The sequence below is a fragment of the Phyllostomus discolor genome, chromosome 11 (assembly GCF_004126475.2).
Source record: "Phyllostomus discolor isolate MPI-MPIP mPhyDis1 chromosome 11, mPhyDis1.pri.v3, whole genome shotgun sequence".
Lineage (NCBI taxonomy): Eukaryota > Metazoa > Chordata > Mammalia > Chiroptera > Phyllostomidae > Phyllostomus > Phyllostomus discolor.
This window is the reverse complement of record NC_040913.2, coordinates 42,808,282-42,830,251: the sequence shown is the minus strand read 5'-3', so window position 1 is coordinate 42,830,251 and position 21,970 is coordinate 42,808,282. Positions and strand designations below refer to the sequence as shown.

General features: G+C 37.3%; 1 protein-coding gene across 3 annotated transcripts in view; it reads left to right on the top strand.

The window, feature by feature from the left end:
* VWA8 (von Willebrand factor A domain containing 8) overlaps positions 1–21,970 on the top strand; it is a 417,525-nt gene that overhangs the window by 124,583 nt on the left and 270,972 nt on the right. For all 3 annotated transcript variants that reach the window (XM_028526305.2, XM_036011319.1, XM_036011320.1), the window contains 3 exons: positions 7,394–7,554; positions 9,543–9,656; positions 20,260–20,428. In XM_028526305.2, the coding sequence (XP_028382106.1) occupies positions 7,394–7,554; positions 9,543–9,656; positions 20,260–20,428 (444 nt within the window). The remainder of the gene's footprint in view (positions 1–7,393; positions 7,555–9,542; positions 9,657–20,259; positions 20,429–21,970) is intronic.

Genomic DNA, 21,970 nt, shown 5'->3' with positions numbered 1-21,970 from the left:
TTCTCTCTTGGACTTTAATCTTTGCCATTTTAATTATGATGTATCTTTGAGTGGACCTCTTTGCATCCATATTTTTGGGACTCTCTGTGTTTCCTAGACTTTTGTGTCATTTTCTTCACCAGGTTAGGTCAATTTCAGTCATTATTTCTTCATTTAGGTTCTCAATCCCTTACTTGCTTTCTCTGTCTCTCTGGTACCCCTATGATGTGGATGTTGTTGCACTTCATGTTGTTCCAAACGACCATTAAGCTATGATCTTTTTAAACAAATTCTTTCTTTTTGCTGCTCTTATTGCCTGTGTGCTGTTACTTTGACTTCTAAATTACTGATTCAGTCTTATATTGCATCCAACTTACTGTTTACTCATCTTAGTGTATTCTTCATTTCAGATATTGTATTCTTCACTTATGACTGGTTCTTTTTGATGGTTTCTGTATATTTTTTATGTTGTTGTAAGTACAATTTGTTCTTACTAAGAAGTTCACTAAGTTCCTTGAGCATCTTTATAACCATTCTTTTGCCTTCATTTCATGTAACTCTTTTTCTAGAGATTTCTCCTGTTCTTTCATTGGGAGCATGTTTCTTTGTTTCCCTACTTTGGCTGTCTCTTTTTGTTTATTTCTATGTATCAAGTAGATCTACTACAATGTCTCCCAGTCTTGGTAGGATGGTGTTATGCTGTAGGTGTTCTGTGGGACCCCATGGTGCAATCTGCTTGATCACCTGAGCTGGTTGCTCCAAGAATGTCCATAATGTGGGTTATGTGGCCTTTCCTGTTGTTATTGAGTCTTGATTACTATTGGTCCATTTGTGTGTGGGGTTGACCTTCAGGCTGGCTGACTGACTGTCAAACCTGAGTACAGTGTATGAGCTGCAGTGCAGGTGCTGACCACAGGAAGCAGAATTTGCCTTGGTAGGATTTGGTGCTTGTCGAGATTTCTCTTTGGGTATGCTGCTTGTGAAGCTAATTGGATCTTGCTCTGATAATATCTGATACTGGCCACTGGATATGTTAGTTCTGGGCTTCTTGGCAGGGACTCTGGTTCAGTCCAATGTCAGATGCTGCCTGTAACTTGTCCTTGGCAACCTGGTGGAGTTGCAAATTGATCCACACTTTGTGCCTGCTTCTGTTGGGCCTGGGTGTGTGTGAGATGCAAACCAAGGCTGTCTTTAACCAGCACTGGGCTCAGGAATAGGACAGCAGAAGTCTCAAGGAAACCTAAGGTCCACCTCCACCTGCCTCTGTCAACTGTGTGCCTGTTAGGCTCAGTCACAGAAGGAGCCTCTGGGGATACTTGAGTTGCTAGGTTTTCAGTGAGTTACCAGATGGGGCCAGAGGTATTTACCAGATCTATGTATGTACAAACTCGATGCCAGTGTGCTGTGTCTTAGGCCACTCAGCAAGTGTCCCATGGTATACCAAGTGTAGCTGCTACCTATTTGGTGCTTGCATACATTCGTGGTGGTTCAACGTCTCAGGGAGTTGCCATGATGAGGTCTGCAGTGTTTATCAGGCCAGAAAATACCAAGATATGGCCTTGTGAAGGGGAAGCTCTGCACTGGTTGGGTATGTGAGGGAATAATTTCCCCTGTCCTAGAGCCACACAACTCAGTCTGTCCCAGATTCTGCCATTAGCCTGATCACAGCAGGATGGGGCTGCTGGTAGTTGGGAGAAGTTGCTGGTCAGGCTTGGGAGGAGTTAGGGGGTGTGGCCTCTGCCCCAGTGTCACATGACTCAGTCCCGGAAGCTGCCCAGACCTCAGCAGGGTGAAACCACCAGAAGTCAGGAGGTTGGAGCTTCTGGGAACCTGGAGAGTGGAGCAATGCATCTCCCATGAGGAGGAGATGCCAGTCAGGTTCATGGGAAAGTGGGGGTAATGGCCCTGCCACAAAACCACACTACTCAGTCACTGGTTGCAATGAAGTGAGCTATAAGTGATTCAAAATTGACTTCTTTCCATCAATAGCAGAGCAACTTAAAACAATAATGGTACTGTGTAACAACATGATTGTGTACATAAAAAGAGCATTTATTATACATGGGATATGTTTAAAATAGTTCTTTAAAGGAAGAGCTAGAAGGAGAAGCATGGAAGTGTTTACAAATAATTTTACAGTAGCTGTAAAACAAGAGGCCCTTTTGTCTGAGATCAAACATAAATGACACTGAAGAATGTTGGCAGCATGCCTTGCATTCTGTTCATAGAGCATGCTTAGATTGTAAATAACGGCTTCATTTCTGTTCCAGGGCCTAAAAATTATTAAAATTCTGTGTTTATGCAATATTTATGCAGGATTCTGCCCAGAATAGTACAAACATTATTAATCCCTTATTGCAAATTTGAAGGCTTATATTAGCTAGTCTTGGTGTATTTTATTCACTTAAATTCCAGATTTTCTTAGTATAATATTTATACTACTGGTAAGATATATTTGAGTAGGATAAGTTTTGCTCAAAGAAGCAAAACTTATTTGAGGTAAACTTGGAAAGCCTACAGAATTCCAGCTAGTTTCTTCTGGGTAAAAATCATTAATATTTATTAACTTGAATAAAAAAATACCCACTGTTTATATTTTTAATTCAGAAATAAGAAAATGAAGAATCATATACATGTTGATATATAATTACTATTAACTAAAGCATTAAAGCATTTTAATTTTACTCTTTTGGATATATACTTAAATATATTTTTAACAGGAATGGAGACTAGCTGCATTTGGTGGCATTCAGGGAGTAGTCACTACTTTCTGACTCTTCTCCAAGAAATTGAGAAATAGCTTTTGTCAAGGGCATCCTGGGAAGTCTGCATTTGTTATATTAACTCTGTCATGTACGCACGGATTGAATTGGTTGCTATATTTGTCATAGTAATATTCTTGAGGACTGCCTGGCTCCTCTGCTTATTAGCTGTGTGTCCTTGTTTGGGTAAGGACACATTTAGCCTCTTTGTTACTCAGTTTTCTGATCTGCAAAATGAAGACAGTAATTGTATTGATCTCTTAGAGTTATATAAGGATTACGTGAATTAATTTATGTTAAGTATTTGGCACCTAGTAAGCTCTCCATAAATATTGGCTGCTATAATTATTGTTATTTCTATTAACTTGTTAACACACTGTTCTTTATATGATGACCTGATCCATGTGACAAATTTTTCTCAATTTTATTATCAAGAATTGTAGTTCTGCTGCTCTTTTGGTGTCAATGCTGTGGTTATTATGACTCTATGTGATGGTTTTTATGTTACCTTTTTTTGTGTTCAATACGAGAAGGATTAGATTTGCTTTTTAGGCTCTTATAATTCATTTTGTGTATCATCTTTACTTTTCTTGATTTTATCTTCCCTTTTTTAGTTTTCTTTAGTTATTTTAAGTTTTGTAATACATAGTTTTCAAGCCAACTTAATTACTTTCTGAAACTCTTTTGGGTTCATATATGTAGTAAACATGTGTATTTATTTAACCTAGTTGAGGTGATACTCTATTTGCACTTTGATATGTTACTTTTGCTATAATCATTTAAATTTTCTATCAGAAAAATTATATATTCATTAGAATATACATTTTTATTCTTATCAACATTGATATTTAAAGAGAAAGATAGCTCAGATTTCTTTATACACTAAAAATTCACTATAATGCTTTCAGTTGTTTTTCAAATATTACACCTTGGAAAATTAACTCTAATCTGATTCTAGCCACTAAACACACAACTACTTTTTGCAGTTATTTTATCAAAGTAATGACCTATATCCAAGTTTCTAAGAGAATTCCAGAAAGAATTAGTGTTTACCATTCAAAGGTACTAAAAAGCTTAAGGTACATAATTGTTTTGGGATTCAAATGTATATTCTCTGATACATTCTATTCAGTTAGGTTTCTTCTCATTTTATTGGGACATTTCTACTTTGAGAAGGACTTCTTTGTTGCACATCAAAAATTCCAAATGACATAGAATCTTGAGAGATACATGGGTCTTTTTCAGGGATGTGAATGAAGACTGCGGTGTCGAAGGTTAGACAATGGTAGCTGTAAAGGAACTAGATTCCATGTCCTGTTGTTCAAAAGTGTTTGAGGAAACACGAAGGAAATGGTTAAGACTCTATGAGATCATTAGCACTATTTATATTCTGTCAAGGTCAGAGTTTCAGGGATATGAAAATATAGGCAAAGATGGAGACATTCATCTTTCTTGATTTTTATTAGTGCACTTTCAAATGCTCATATGGAATAAGCACACTTTCTTTTTAAATTTTTGTCTTTCCACTTGCTTTAAGGATGTGTGTGTAGGTGGGAAGAATAAGGAAATCATATATTTTTAACATTTCCATGCTATACGGTTAAAATATAAAGATTTTACATCAATATCATGGTAATAAAACTCCAAATATTCTCTAAACAAAAACACTTGAAAGTTCTCTTACTCTATTTTAAAAGTTAGCTTATTATTGAAATTAATTCATATCACTGATCCATTTTAGACTCTGCTGAAAAAGTATGTTAATTAAGTTAGATTAAGCTCATTTGCTCTCTGAAAATTTAGTTTTATTTTCCTTGTGCTTTTACAGAATTGAAAATAACTTTTACATCATGGAGAATTATTTCTGATTATAACAAATAATGTGGAAACTGGGACCAATGATCTCTTTTAAGGAAAAGCTGGAATTTCATCTTTTCTCCCAATATAGGATCTTAATTATGAAAACCAATCACTTGTTCTAATGGAATTTTTTTCTCTTTATGAGGGTTTTTATTTTAATTCAAAGATATATTAGAAATGGAGAATAGCTCTTTTAAACATTATAGTATACAGAGAGTTTAGATGATAAAACTGAACTGAGCTAGTCTTCTAAGAAATGTCAAGTATTTTCCATTTTCTATTTATCCCTCTGAAGATTGAGGAAAGGGAGAATATTTCTGGTCTGTAGTTGCAGTTGGTATTAATAGCATTGAGTGGTGTTATCTGTTACTGCTTGTTGTGTGGCAACAAATTATCATTTTGTTTACTTCATTAAGAATAAGGGGGTCTCAAACTGCTAGGTTGGAAAAGAGGAGCTATGTGTATTGATTGTCTTTCTCATCACTGTTATTAGTATTTACTTAATTGAATGGGACAAGTACTGTAGACATTGTGTGAGTTAACAGATATGCAAGTACTTCGGAATCATGACCACAAAGTAGTGCTTGTTCATGTTGTTCACACAATGGTGATTTATGATGTATTGATATGAAAGTGAGGAATTTTCTCTATTGAAAAACAACTTTTTTAAAAAAATTATCAATTGCTAGCCTTAGCTCCTTGGGAGTCTATAGCTGTTCTGCCAGTGTCATGTTCCTCATTTCTGTTCCTGGGTTCAGGCCAAAGACTCCAGAGCTGAGTCTGGGTCAGGATGCCATCACCTATTATCAGCTTGAAGCAAGGATTTTCAAACCTAACACCCATCTGTTTCTTTAAAAATATGTTATCAATGGGATGCCTTCTTCACATTACTTCCTCCCTGAATATCAACAGGACTTATATTACTTCAAAATATCAAAGGAAACAAGGCCCACTCTTTCTTTTTTTCAACTTTTACACCATTTTGTTAAGCATTTTGTATGTTCTCGTGCAATCTTATAATTCCTATTAAAATGAAAGGGTATAGTACATAGGATGGGACAAAGTTGGACATTAACTTAAATGACTCTTGTGTTTCCCACCTGGGAGGCATGTCAGAGATCACCTACACAATGTTTAATGAAACAGGTGGTAAGCCCTAGTTTGAATCTGTTCGATCCAAATATTCAGGGTAATGGTGCCTAAGCTTATATATTTTCCAAAAGTTCACCCAGCTCTTTCTGATACATATCTTTAATTTAGAACCACTATGCCAAAGAATGTTTTCTGCTTGTTTTATTCTCTAGGATAGTATGTGATGGAACTGTATAGTGAATATTTTTCTGGAATAAGTAGTACCAAGAGTTTTCTTTAAATTTACCTGTTTTTATATTAACTTTTAAAAAATTTCATATTTATTTGTGTATAGTTATATATGCATATATGTGTATATATCTGTGTGTGTGTATATATATATATGTATATGTGTGTATATATATATATACACACACACATATATATACTTACATACATACTTGATGTTTTCATCATTTGATTGTGAAAATGACCCATGATTCATTCCATATTTCTTGCAGGGTAGTCCATTTCCTGGTATATAGCACAGCCGTGAGTGGGAACAAGCTCATTCTCACCATGAACCATCTTAGTAAACACTGATGATGGTGATAGATGTAGTCTTGGCCACTTAGAGTGACATGCTTAGAATTTAAAATTCTTAATTGAGGAATTACATAAAACTAATGAGTTAAGCTAAATTTTTATAGTGGCCAAAGCCATCCCTTTGGAGCTGTGGGGTCTTGCTGAGTTTGAATGTTACTGTTTCTCAAGTGTCTTTATGATTTAATATAAGCCTATTCATACTTCCTAAGTCAGTACTTTTTTGAAAGTGAGAACATTGGTTTCAATACAGATTTGTTGCCATTGTGAATATAAACAAATTCATTAGTTTTCTATCTGCTTAAACCTTGAAGTGGGTATCACAAAATTACAAAAGACTTGATTTTTGGTTAAAATTGTCTTTTGTTTGATATAAGTAGCACAAAATGTATCTGAAGCTGGTAACAGAAACTATTGTCTTCAACATTAATGCATTTAAGAAAACTTGTTCATATTATATGGCACCAAATTATTTTATAGTAGACTTTTATCTGCTACTACTATTAATACTTTGCTTACATCTGTTATGCTGTTTTCATGCTAGCACATTTAAGAAATTGCTTGTAAGTGCCGTGCTGTTGTTTGTCAATCCCTGTACCTCATCTGCTGACTGTTCTCAGTTTCCTCCATTTTTAAGCCCCTTTAAATATAATGAATAACGTTGATGATTCCTAGCATGGCTTTTCAGGAGCTTGTCAACTATGAGAAAAGGCATATTATTGATAAGCATCTCCACTCATTGAGTTTGTATGGCTTCTTATTCTTAAAAAGGAATTCATACATTTCTATCCCTGCAGGGATAGAGCTGATAGAGTTAGCCATTAAAATCAGGTAGAAATTACTACCATCACTTGTATAGATATCAGGTGAACAATTTAAAAGTGGAGAAATGCTAAATGAAAAGAAAAAAGAAATCGTTACTCTTAATTGTGTTATGCGGATGAGTAATAGGGGGAGAAAACCTCCAATGGCCAAGAAAAGCTTCTAAATATCTCTTTCTTTGATGAGTTGGAGATGAATTCCTAGTTGTTGTATGTAATGTTCAGAGAGAGCTAAATAAGCTGCCATTCATGTCTTAAAAACTAACTCCAAATTTTTTTTGGTGGGTTTGGCTTTAGGATATGACAGCACGTGATCTGCTACAGCAAAGATACACTCTTCCAAATGGAGACACTGCCTGGCGGTCCTCGCCTCTTGTGAATGCTGCTCTGGAAGGGAAGCTGGTCCTCTTGGATGGCATTCATCGTGTCAATGCAGGCACACTCGCTGTGTTGCAAAGGTTGGTGTGAGTCAAATGAGAGCAAACCTTCACAAACTTTCAATGAGAGCACACCAAGTAAACAGTGGATGTAGAACTCCTTCGTTCTTGTTTTCTAAAACTGGGTTATGTAGATACTTAAAACTTGTAATTCTGTATCCAAGTAGAAGAGCAAATTTTTCAAAAAAGTGTGTTTTAAGGAAACTTTTAAGTAGTGATTTTGAAAGACTTATATATGCTTATTGTGTGTGTGTGTGTGTGTGTGTGTGTGTGAGACAAGTCACATAGCTCAAGTTTCTACAGTTTGTCGGAGTCATAGCTCCACTGTTTACAAACTCCTTATGAATCATTGGTTTAAATTACTGGTTGGTTTTGTTAGCATTTTTTTTGAGAGAAAATGTAGTTCCTTATATAAAATGTATAATGGCTGTTTTATTATACTTTTAAGCTAAAAAGCTCACTTTGTGTTTACAAACATGACCATTTGTTTAACTGCTGTTCTCTTATTGCAGTTTTAGGTGGGAAAAATATCCATACATTCCTAATTAACTTCTCTTGAATTTAATATTAAGAAATTTTATGTATGACTTTCAGTGGAAAATATTCCCATCTTATATCAGTGATGATACTGATTTTTTGTTGTCACAGCTTGATTCTATCACTTGTATATAGTATTTGGTTTTTAACTTTGACTTATCAGGAAAGTTCAAAGAAGTGGTATAACTTTTCAAATTTTTTTTATCTTGAAAATGTGTAGATACCAAGTAAAATGAAAGATTCTAAAATCATTGTGTTAATCTTGTTGAGATTTGAGAGCATTTAAAAATATTTTCAGTGATTTATCATAAATAATACATAGGTTTATAATTTTTTCTCTTCTAAACAGACAAAAGCAGACACAAAATAACACTTCCCCTTTTATTAGCCACCTCTTGTCCACTAAGACAAGTAATAGTAGGGCACTTACCATTAATTGAGTACTTACTCTGTGCTGGGTATTGTGCTAAGTCAGAATGTCTCAGTGTCTCAACTTGGGAATCACCTGTTGTGTGTGAAGCTTAAAAGTCACTGATCCCTGAGCTCTAGCCACCTTGAAATTTCAAAAGGTGCACCTAACCCTTTCTAGGAGATGCTAATATGGAGCCAAGATTGAGAACAAGTGTATTAAGCATATGCCTTCCATTAACTATATAATTTTCACAGCCATACTGTGAGGTTCATGTTATAGCCCTAATTTTATAAAAGATAAAAGTTTAAATTAGCTGGTCATTCAGCTAATAATGTATAGGGCTGGTTTTGAACCCAGGTTCAATGGACTCCACTGCCCATGCTCCTAACCTCTGCATCATGAACCCTCCCTTCCCTTCAGTGCTGATCAAGTCGACATTGTGTGGGACACTGTGACGTGGGCATCAGGAGACTTGGCAGTTGGTGCAAGACCTAGAGGAGCACTTTTCAACCTTTGCAACATTTGGAAGACAGCCCTGTTTGTGCTGTGGATGGTTAGGTCGGCACCACAGTAGATACATGAAATAACACTAGTTATTTTATTATAGAGATTTTTGATATTTTAAATCCTATAATTCCAAAGATAGAAACATTTTTATAATACAACTATTAAAAAGTTACATTGAACTCAAGGGAGCATGTGCCACCTGCCTTGCACATTAATATGCACCTCATGGTTATCCTGAATGTCTCATTCATCTCATTCATTTGTTTTGTCATCCTCCTCCTCCTTCCCCTTTCCTTCTTCTCCTTGTCCATGCCCCCCCCCCACCCTGTCCACATCTAGTATGCATGATTACTGCCATTCAGTGCAGAAACCATAGTTTTACCAACTGTAACAGCACTAGCCAACTTGAAATTTTGAAATGTGCATCTAAAATTTGGACTCAATACTTGTCAATAACAATGGACATTATTACAATGTTAACTGATGGATCCTACCTCTAATAACTTCACTGTTCAAAACTGATTTGTTTTCTGACTTCCCTCCATTCCATTAGGTTGATCCATGATCGAGAGCTAAGCCTCTATGATGGTTCTAGGTTGCTGAGAGAAGACCGGTATATGCATTTAAAGAAGGAGCTACAAATGTCTGATGAGCAGCTACAGAAGAGGTAATTTATGATACATTGCTCTTATTTTTATTGTCAAGTGTGCCTTTGTTTTCTTATTCTTCTAACCATGGGTTCAGACCAATATAACTTTGAACAGCTTGATAATTTGGTATCCTGGGCATGCTCGTAGTTCGGTACTTCTTAAAACTGAGGTTATGATCCAAGATGGACTCTGCACTCTCAGCCTACTTTTACATAAGTGTTCAAACGTGTTATAGGGACATTAGTTTTAAGAAGGTAGTTCTTCTTTGTCCTAGCCAATCAGTTTTGTCCCATATTTTATATCTTTTCAACAAGTAGAGAAATAAAAAGTTTTGTCATGAACTTGGCCCACTCTCCTAAGAAGTCATCAGTTATTAGTGGGTATGCCACCTGATGTAGGATTATCCTTTGTGGCTTAAACATTTTTCAGAGACACAACCCCCAAATGCAATGTATGAGACTTGACTAGATCCTGGATCAGGACATAACATGAAAATAGATATAAAAGAAACAGTGGTGACAATTGGGTAAGCTTAAATATGGGCTATATATATTATATGAGATTGAATTAATATTAATTTTCTTAAGTCATAATGGTATTGTGGTTATGAAGGTTAATGTTCATATTCTTAGGAGACACATGCAAAGATATTTAAGGGATGAAGTAGAAAGATGTCTACAATTTACTTACAAATGTTTTAGGGGGGAAAAGGTGTGTGTGCATAAAAACATACACCACAGGGAGACAAAGAGAGTGAGAACAACTGGTGAAATGTAGGTGAAGGATGAATGGGTATTCTATTCTTTCAAATTTTCTGTGGGTTTGAAATTTTCAAAATAAAAAGCTTGAAGGAAAATATTTCTTTCTGCTGCATACTATACTTTTCCTTAGAGGAGTTTTGGCAATATAACTTATTTTCTGCCTCATTACTTTTCCATGGCTATTTTGACATAGTTAGAGATTTGCTACTTTGTAGAATTCTTAGTCATTTAATTGGATCTTATTTCATTGAAGCTTCACCTCGTTCCAAAGGGGTTGCTGCTATTTTTAAAACATTAAAATTCTATAAATGATAGTTAAGTGTACTTATTGTATTTATGTTTTAAGGAGAGTTTTGTTTAAAAATTGCCTTGGAATTTTTTCAGAGGGGAAATGTTAAATTTCTTACTATCACTGTATAGATTATTTAAAAATTCACTTGATTACACAGCTATTTATGCCTCTGAGGTAGATATTGTCAGATTTCTCTAGCTCAATAAATGGTTTGATTGAGTGTTAGGGAGGCAATTTATGAGGATCCCATTCATTTCATACCTTCAGTTTATAAAATTCAGCTTTTATGTACTGTTTGCATGTGAAACATTTGTCTGGGAAGAGTTTTTATTTTTCAGGGAGATGAATCAAAGCAGTTGGGCAGTAGCTATCAACAAGCCTGCCAGTCAGTTTCCCTTAGGACTTCAGGAGCATTGTGTTTGTAGCCAAACATCCAGGAAGTGACAACCCTTTTTTACAAAAAATACCCACGTTCTCCCTAATGGTCACAAGTAGTGTTACAAATGAAAACACTTTCAGCAAGAGTAGCACTGATCATCAATTCAGGGTTTGGCTCAAAGTGGTTAGTTGCACTCTCTAAACTAGTGTCCCATCTTTCCTTGACTGGTGTGGCTCAGTGGGTAGGGTGTCATCTCACAAACCCAAAAGTCACTGGTTTGATTCCTGGTCTGGGCACATGCATGGGCTGCAGGCCAGGCCCCCAGTTGGGGACATGCGAGAGGCAACTGATACATGTTTCTCTCCCTCACATTTTCCCTCCCTTCCCCTTTTTCTCTAAAAGTAAATAAAGAAAATCTTTAAAAAGTGTCCTATCTTCATCATTGTTGATTTTCAGCTCTCCCATGAATGTAAATCAGACCCTATTCTGTCTCCAAAATCACTCTGAATAGGTAGAGACGGGCCACAGCACTGCTTGGTTTTATTCACTTTCTTTTTCTTTTCATTTGAATTTTTATTATTGTTAAACATTCATGAAACTTAAGCCAGATAGTTTTTCAAAGCTTTTTATTTAAAATATCAGTCCTGTCATCTGTTCTAGGACACTCCCATGTATCACTCCCCAAAGGCTACCACTTTCAACTCTTGTCTGTTTCTTTTGGTATTTACCTCCATGTCACTAAACAATATACTTTCAGTGATACTTCTTGGTTTATTTTCAGTGTTAGGCACTATCTAGTGATTTCCTATGATGAAAAATTAAGGTTTAGCTCTCTTCCATCACCCCTTTTCCCATTATACATACATACTCCCTATTTTCCATTCTTTTTAAACAGTTATGTAGTACTTTTGGGAACTTTATTGAGTGTTTGCATTACTATCACAGCATTAGAACTATACACTGCTGAACCAGTCAGTAAACTATAGTTGTTTATCCTTTTTTACATACATTTTGTTTTCCTAAAGTTAATACTTACCTACATGTGAAAAGTGGCAGATACATAAATAAATAATTACAGTGCACCCAGCTTGGCAAATTTAGACACCGGTTGGCCTTTCTATATTTGTGTTTGGCAGGACTCCTTTAGTTACAAATAACAAAAAAAACCGTTCATTGTCATAAAAAGGAACTTAATAGTATCTCACATTTTCAGCAGAAGGGCTAGGATGCATCTGTGCCTCAGAAAGTAACTGGAACCTAGGACTTTAATCTTGTCAGGACTCTGTCTTGCTCTCTATCTTTGTTTCTAATGTCATAGTATCTGGCACATAGTCAATTACTTAATACATGTTTTTGAGTGAGTAAATAAATCTTGACCTAGGATAAATTCTAGGACACTCAAGGTAAAGGCAATTCTGTTAATCTAGTTTTAGATGATCTTCTAAGCTAGCAATGTTTCTTTTTATGAACCTTCTTATTGGGAAGACTTTGCCTTTTAATGATAAGTCTGATGCCATTGGGTCTCATGATTAACAGCTAACAGTGGGCTACCAGGCCCACTGTGAAATCCTACATTTGATTCCTTTGCCAAACTTCATTATATATCATGTGGGTGATATTGTCAGTTTTAATCAATTCTACTCAAAACCGCAGTAGAAATATCACCTCTAAATGGTAATATTATCACTGCTAAGAGAAAGGAGAGATGAAACTCAAACATCTGCCAATATATTCATGAAAACCAAAATACAGGTACAAAACTGTCCTTTCTCTCCAGAAATGGACTGTCCATTGCCATTAACTATTATAACAGAACCCAATAGTTAAGTTAGGCAGCTGGACTATCAAGAGTCAGGGTATATGTGGAGAAAAAAATGGATAAGTACTCTAAGGATTTCACATAAGAAAAAGTCATCCCAATTCAGCAGGTACGTCCACCAAGCCCCAGACTGCTTGATCTGTAATTTGAGAGGCCACACCATAATTTGTAAGCCAAGGAAAAACAGTTTTTAGAAATGTTCATGTGAAAGGTCTGGATGAATTCATGAAAGCTATCAGACATCATTTCATTTCTCTAGGTAGAGAGAAAAAGACATTTAGAGATGTTCAAGCAGGGCACAGAGTGATCTGTTCAAAGGAGTTGTTCTAAGTCACAGGTGGCAAACACTAGGCCCGCAGGCCGAATGCAGACCGATTCCAGCCCTCCACCTGGTTTTATCTGGTGGCAGCACCGACCTCCTTGCCCCTAGTTAAGGAGTAGTTACATTTATTACAGTCCTAAAATTACATTTGGCCCTTTGAAGGCAACCGTGAAGCTGATGTAGCCCCCGGTGAAAATGAGTTTGACACCCCTATTCTAGGAGAAGAGGGTGTGATTACAACATGGACAACACCAGAATGTCTTGAGGGTAAAGTGACCACTCAGGATTTCTAGTATTCAGACAGTCACATGACAGACTCTGGACACAGAAAATTCTGTGATTCTGGAAAAGTTATTCCATTTTCCACTTCTGCTATGTCGTTTGCTATAATCCAGAGATCTTTGTTCATGGCTCAGCAACGGATGTTGGATTCATCCCTGATCCCCTTTTCTCCTAGTTAGAAGAGCAATTAACATGCGATCAACGTAAGTGATTAGAATTTAAGTAAGATGATGGTCATTGCTCAAGACATATATTGTCTGTGGCTTGCTTTTTGGTACTGACTCACAGGGTACCTTCATTAGGTAAACTGGCCCAATTTAAAGAAGGTAGTTTCTGAGACAACAGGTATGTTGGACAGAGAAGTATATGCTAACTATAGAAACAGTTATCAAAGTATTGAATAACAGGAGGAGAAGGACCTTTTTTTTTGCTGGATTCTCCCAAAAGGCTTCCTTACTTATAAATAGGTCATATGGAAAGTGATTTCCTCATGATATTTGGTTCTCCAAGTCTGAAAGTTAGAGAACAGAGTATTCCTGAGGTCCTGCCAACTCCTTTCAGGTGGTTTCACATACTGGCGGGTAATACAAAGGCTGAAGTGGTAAATAATTGAGAATTAAGATAGAAGCTATTAAAATTAAAAATCAAGGGTAACTTTAATTTTACTAGAATTTAACAACAAATAACAAGTGGAACTAAAGAAATGCTTTAACTTTAGATAAATGGATATTGTTTCCTGAAGATTAAAAATTTTTAAAGCATAAAGATCTTATGAAAAATATTTAAATATAGTTTATTATGTTATTACAGTTGTCCCATTTTCCCCCTTCACTCCCCTCCACCCTGCACACCCTCTCCCACCCACATTCTGCCACTTTAGTTCATGTCCATGTGTCATACTTATAAGTTCTTTAGCTTCTACATTCCCCTTACTATTCTTGCCCTCCCCCTGTCTATTTTCTACCTACCATCTATGCTACTTATTTTTTATACCTTTTCCCCCTCTCTCCTTCTCCCACTCCCCTGTTGCTAACCTTCCATGTGATCTCCATTTCTGTGGTTCTGTTCCTGTCCTAGTTGTTTGCTTAGTTTGTTTTTGTTTTAGGTGTGGTTGTTCATAATTGTGAGTTTGCTATCATTTTACTGTGTATGTTTTTTATCTTCTTTTTCTTAGATAAGTCCCTTAAACATTTCATATAATGAGGGCTTGGTGATGATGAACTCCTTTCACTTGACCTTATCTGAGAAATAGTTTATCTGCCCTTCCATTCTAAATGAAAACTTTGCTGGATAGAGCAATCTGGGATGTAGGTCCTTGCCATTCATGACTTCAAAAAACTTCTTTCTAGCCCCTTCTTGCCTGTTAGGTCTCTTCTGAGAAATCAGCCGACAGTCTTATGGGCACTCCTTTGTAGGTAACTATCTTCATTTCTTTTGCTGCTTTTAAGATTCTCTCCTAATCTTTAATCTTGGGTAATGTAATTATGATGTGCCTTGGTGTGTTCCTCCTTGGGTACAACTTCTTTGGGACTCTCTGAGCTTGCTGGACTTCCTAGAAGTCTATTTCCTTTGCCAGATTGGGGAAGTTCTCCTTTATTATTTGTTCAAGTAAGTTTTCCACTTGTTACTCTTCCCCTTCTCCTTCTGGTACCCCTATGATTCAGATGTTGGAATGTTTAAAGATGTCCTGGAGGTTCCTAAGCCTCTCCTCATTTTTTTGAATTCTTGTTTCTTCCTTCTTTTGTGTTTGGTTGTTTGTTTCTTTCTTCCTTCTGGTCCACACCATTGATTTGAGTCTCAGTTTCCTTCCCATCATTGTTGGTTCCCTGTACATTTTTCTTTACTTCAGTTAGTGTAGCCTTCATTTGTTCAACAAATTTGTGACCAAATTCAACCAATTCTGTGAGTATCCTGATCACCAGTGTTTTGAGCTGTGCATCTGATAGGTTGGCTGTCTCTTCATTGCTTAGTTGTATTTTTTGTCTTGATATGCACAGCTCTGGGATGCTGTGTTATGTAGTGAGGGGGTGGAGCCTTTGGTGTTCACCAGGGCAGGGCAACCCAGTTGCTGGGTTGTGACACTGTATGTGCGGGAGGGTTCTGAGAGGGAACAATGGTGCTTGTTCCACTCTCTGCTGGATTTCAGTCCCTTCTGCCTCTTTCCTCAAGCAGACTGGGCCCTTTTGATGCTGATTTCCATGTGGGTGGGTTTGTGTACATTCTAGGACCCTGTAGCTCTCTCCTGTGAGACTGGGAGTCTCTCTCGGAACCTCAATCACCACAGGTGTTTTCAACTGGTGTTTTGAGGCTTTATTTCCCTGAGCTGGAGCCCTGAGTTGCACGGTCTGTCTCTCTCCCTAGTTTCTCCTGGTTTATCTGCACACGAATGTGGGACCATGTGTCTGCCAGCCTCCTTGTGTGCCAAGCCCTTCCACAATCCACCACCTTGCTGGGTCCGTCAACCACCACTTTGCTGTGACCCCTCTCCACAGAGCCATCTAACTCCACCCCTCCTACCAGTATGGATGAATGTTTCTTCTTTAACTCCTTGGTTGTCAGACTTCCATCCAGTTCAATTTTCTGTCATTACTGGTTGTTCTTTTTTCTAAATTTCTGTTGTCCTTATTTTGGTGTGCGAGGAGGCATACTGTGTCTACCTACGCCTCCATCTTGGCAGGAAGTCCTGAGTTGAAAAATATATTTTTTTAAGATTTTGTTTATTTATTTTTAGAGAGGGAAGGGAGGGAGAAAGAGAGAGAGAGAGAGAAACATCGACGTGGGGTTGCTGGGGGCCGTGGCCTGCAACCCAGGCATGTGCCCTGACTGGGAATTGAACCTGCGACACTTTGGTTCACAGCCTGCGCTCAATCCACTGAGCTATGCCAGCCAGGCCTGGAAAATATTTTAAAAGTAAAAATATTGAGGTCAGTTTGTTTAGGGGTTGTGAGTATAAATTTATAGATATTAGTTTCTGATGCTTGTCAGCAATAAAAAGGAGTAAATTATTGGTATACATAACATGGTAGATCTCAAAATAATTTTGCTTAGGAAGCCAGACCAAAAAGAGTACATATTGAGTGATTTACAGAAAACTCTAGAAAACACAGATTATATAAAATAACTGTAAAGAGAGATTACAAAGGAGTTTGAGGATACTTTAGGGGTCACAGATGTGTTCATTCTCTTGATTGTGATAATGGTTTTATAGACGTATATACATATCAAAAATTATCAAACTGTACACTTTAAATATGCAGTTTATTATATACCAATTATACTTCAAAAAAGCTATAATAAAACAAAAAAGAAAGATTATAATAAACTCCAATTTTTTGAAGGAAATATGCTACATTTTGTCAAGTTTATATATTAAGGAGCTTGAAAAAATGATGTAGTTTTCTATAAAGACATTAGTCATGAACTAGAAGAGGGTTTTGTGACTGGCCCCCCACACTGGAATACTAATGTTCCACTTCAGAACCTAGAAGTTATGTACTTCTGGACACAGCCTGTATTTCCCCTTTTTTGTATGCAATGTAACAAATTGCATATACACATCTTTACTCATCTTTATACCACCTAAGGTGTAGTATAATACTTGGAAAAGAACAGATGCTAATTAAATATTTAAATAAATTCATTGCTGTAGTTAATAACCATCACTGCAAGAAACTTTTTAAAGACTTTTGGTGACAAGGACAAAACAAAAGTCAGTGTTACAGAACAGACTCATGGGAGGGGAATGATATACAATTACCTAATGGATCCCCCTCTTCTCCTGGGGTCCCCTGTACTAGGTTTGCCTTGCCTGCCACCAGGGAATTATAGCTCTCCATGTCAGAGACTGGTGAAAAGGAAAGGAATTATTTATTCAAAGGTTATACAGACTTAAGAGTAGTGACTTAGTGTCTTCATTAAAATCCTAAAGTACCTTAAAACACCCACAGACACACTCAGTCCTTCCTTCCCCACTTTGCATAGTCTGAGGTATTGTATCTCAGGAAAAGAAATAGGAATCCGTGGCTCAGGTAGCCCTTCAGTTCCTAGCAATCTGTGTTAGGCTGGCCAGCCTCCCTCGGTTCTTAGCACCATCAGCTGTGTCACCACCGCGATCTCCAGTTAATCCAAAACCATGTGGTACCTTCTCATGGCCCACCAGCATGAGTCCTTTTATCCTATTTTTTTTCCCAGCAAGGTCTTTCCTGTTTACTAAGCCATGTGGCTAAATGGAGCACCCCAAAGCTGATTTGTCCCCTCTTTTTCTCAGCAAAGCCACATGGCCCCTTGTTTTCATGGCTGCTGTGCCTGGGTTTAAATCCCAGTGCCAATATTCTCCTGCAGCCTCATTTCCGACTCCTCCCACAATTAGGTATACCTGCCAGCATTCCCATGTTTTTCCAGCTTTTCTGGACTGCCATAGTATGTTTGGGCAGGCGTGGCCCTGTGGCATGCAGCCAATCATCTCCAAGCTCTCATGCAGGCACTGTTACCAGGGGGAGTTTCTTCCCAATTACATCCTGGGTGGAAGTCACTCCCATCTCCCTGACTCAAAGCATGGCCACAGGTATTTAACATATCCATGAAACCAATTAAAAGTTATAGATGTGTTAAATGACTATGCCTCAGGTTAGTTGTAAAACTGTTGCTATGCAGAACAACCCTCAATGGTCCTGCTCCATGTGTCCCATCCCCCAGTTCAGACTTGTGGGGGTGAGGGCATCCTATATTTTTAAATATTTCCTGAACACCCTGAGTTCTGGACCCCATTACAAATCTCTATTTGAGGGCCCTCCTGGCTACACCCTGTTACAATAGGAACTGAAAATAATGCCTTCCTACCTAAAAGCAGAGTGGCTAGTCTAAATCTGGTCATGAAAGAAGGTGGGTTCTCTGAATGAAAAAGACAAAACCGATACATACAATAGTAAGTAATTAGACCCTTCATAGTTACAGAATTTAAACTGGTCTTTCACCATAAAAATGTTTAGGGTCACTTTTCAAAATCAGAATATCCTTAAGGCTCTTTGTTTTGAGAATCAAACACAGAAACTTAGACATAAAATCCTGGATCTACCCTTAATTCTGTTGAAAATTTACATGGCCTAATTTACTAGCAAAGAGATGCTAGAGTTTCTGGGGAGGTAGGAGGGAAAGCTCAGATCCTAACTATTTTCAAACATAAGAGTAAGAATAGTCCTAGCTGGGTAGCTTGGTTAGTTAGAACATTGTCCCAATATGCCAAGGTCGTGGGTTCCATCCTCAGGCATGGCACGTACGAGAGGCAACCAATGAATGCATAAGTGAGTGGAACAAATCGATGTCTCTGTCTGTGTCTGTGTCTCTGTCTCTGTCTCTGACTCTCTCTCTCACTTTCCTCCCAACCCCTGGCCCTTCCTCTCTCTCTCAAATAAGCAAACGAAAGAGTTAGAGTAAAAGAATCCAGAGAAATCTGCCAGTCAAGGATCTGCCCAATGTCCAGTTATGGCTTACTACTGATCAATAATGAAAAATGAGAGATTATAAACTTTTTTAATGTTCAGTCACAATAAAAAATATTCAAAATGAAAAAACATTAAAGCATATATAAGTATAGCTGAGACTAGGCCACTGATCGTTAGTGCTCCCCTGAGATAAGCAAAAGCCTCTTCCTGGCAAAATAAACTATTGGTAGTTCACTGTTTTCTCAAGAAAATCTCACTCCCCTCTCCCACCTATGCTTTGACCAACAGCAGGAAGGGACACATTTAGCAATCTATAGTATTCATACTCACCCTTTCCCCAGAGAAGTTTTTTGCATCAAAGGAAACAGTTCTATTTTGGTCCTTCCTGTGAGAAGTGCAGGCATGTATGTTGTCTGGTGTTTGGCCATCATACTATTTCTAACTACCATGTCCATGGTATTCCTGGTGTTTTGCAACAAGAGAAGGAAAGTCTGTAACATTTCTGAAGCCATTTTTAATGGTATATTAGCCATGTGACTACCTGCAAAGAATGTAAAAACCCTCAGAAATGATCTAGGTGTATATGGTCTTGGGGATTGGGTCACAAAAGGGATTTTTAGTCCCTCCTCCAAAAACTACTCAAGTCATTTCACAAACCTTGGGAAGTCTTGTGTTATTTCTCTATGTGTCCTAGAATATTTACATTTTCAGATTGCCTAGCAGAAATTTATAGAGATTACTTCAAAAATCATAACATTTCCTATAAAATTACAAGAGTGAATTATATAAAAGTTTAACATTTTCTACCTTTTTAAGAACTTAGTATTCTTATTTCCAAACCAAATTTAAATTTAATCCAACCTCTGTGCTCCCTAAATTTTCTATTTATTGAGAAGTCTCCTTGAACCATTCTTCATTGTCTTTTGTAAGATAGTGGGTTCCTTGTAAGATTTTGAGGAGATTTTGAATAAAGAAAAGGGACCTATGTACTAAATATGAATTGGATGGGATTCTGTTTCAAGGGACTGTGGGGAAAGTTTATTTTAGGCATAATAGCATATTCCAAATGAGTGGTTTGTGCCAGTGATGGAGTTTTACCAGTGGATATGGCACATCTTATATTAGCAGTAGGTGATTCTTTTGTTTGTCTGCTTTGTTTTAATCTTAGAATTTTAGAATGTCTTGACTTTTTTCAGTCTGTTCTTTGCACAGTAGCTCTGAGTATATTAACTGCAGTATAGACTTACCATTGCCTAGACTTTAGCCACCATGATTTAATTTTTAATGTAAAAGGTTATAATTTTTAATTATGTTCCTCTTTTAGATCCATTTTTCCTGTCCACCCCTCCTTCAGAATCATCGCGCTGGCAGAGCCCCCTGTGATTGGAAGCACAACACAGCAGTGGCTGGGGCCAGAATTCTTGACCATGTTCTTTTTCCATTACATGAAACCACTTGTCAAAAGTGAAGAAATCCAAGTGATTAAGGAAATGGTAAGAGTGAGGCCAGCTCCAGCCTGAGCCTTCAGTTTTTTTCTTTTTGAGATACTCTGACTCCTACTAAAACAAAATTGGACATTTTTAGCTTTTTCTCCTCACTGACTTCTATATTTCCTTATATAATGGTTCTGAAACATGGCCATTTTACAGAACATCCGGAGAACTTGGTAAAAATGCAGGTTGCTGAGTCAGTTGGTCTGGCATATGGTGCATGGGGATCTGCATTTCTAAAGCTCTTCGGTGGTGCTGGTGTTGCTACTGCTGGTCTCTCGACCCCACTTTGGGTACCAGGGATGTAGGGTGTCTTTCCTCTTTCCTTGTGTGGAGGCAGTTTGCGGATTCCTTTTCTTTTCATATTCAGCCAAAAGTGACTATTTTAAGTTCCTACTGTAAATGGAGATTAAGTATATATTAGTTGCTTAGATTCTGTAGAAAATACTAAGGAGTCCTGGTCCCCTCATGACTGTAATAAGAGGTCTGTCTGGAAAGAGTCCAGCTATTGTTAATACAATGAGAACAGTTTGCACAACATCGACATAACCTGGCAGCCAAAGAGAGTGGCATGTGTTAACAATGGCAACTTCAGTGTACTAGTCAGTGGAGGCAGTAGACACCATTGAGTGAACATGTGTGCTGTGGCCGTATTATTTGAAATGAATGAGTGAGTAGAGCAACGAATTTGCATTCAATTTTGCGTTAAACTTGAATATTCCTCCACGGAAACTATTCTGATGATTCAGAAGGCTGCAGCTATGGGTAACTGGTGATTGGCAGCTTCATCATGACAAAACTGCTCACTCATGTGTCATGTCTCATGCAGAAGTTTTTGTCCAAACATAGAATCACCCAGGTGACTCAGCCCCCCTACAGCCCAGATTTGATGTTCTGCAACTTCTGGCTTTTCCCCAAACTAAAATCATCTTTGAAAGGGAAGAGATTTCAGACTGTGAGATTCAGGAAAATACAAACGGGCAGCTGATGGTAATTAGGGTAACTGTGTGAGGTCCCCTCCTTTGAAGGGGACTGAGGCATCATTGTCCTATGTACATGTTTCATGTATCTTGTGTCTTCTTCAATAAATATATCTGTGTTTCATATTACATGGCTGGGTACCTTCTGGACAGACCTCATATATCCTATCCTATACTTACCTGATTAGGTGTCTGTTGGCTTGAAATATATGTAATCCATTACTTTGTGTCTATCTTAAGTGGCATTGTGGTTAGCATTTTCTAAAACTGTACTATTTTATATATTAGCACTGGCCATAAAATTTTAAAATTTAGTTTCTCAGTTGTATTTCAAGTAATCAATAGCTACATGGGTGCTTTGGCTAATGTATTAGAAAGCATAGGTAACAAACATTTCCATCTTCATAGAAAGTTCTACTGGATGGTGTTATTAGAGATCACAAGTAGTAATCTTACATCTGTGTCTATTAAGTTACATAAAAAATTAACACTCATCATTTTTAAAATTTCAGAATGAACTTTTTAGGTCTTGTGAGCATGGCTGAGGATAAGGGCATAGGTTTTA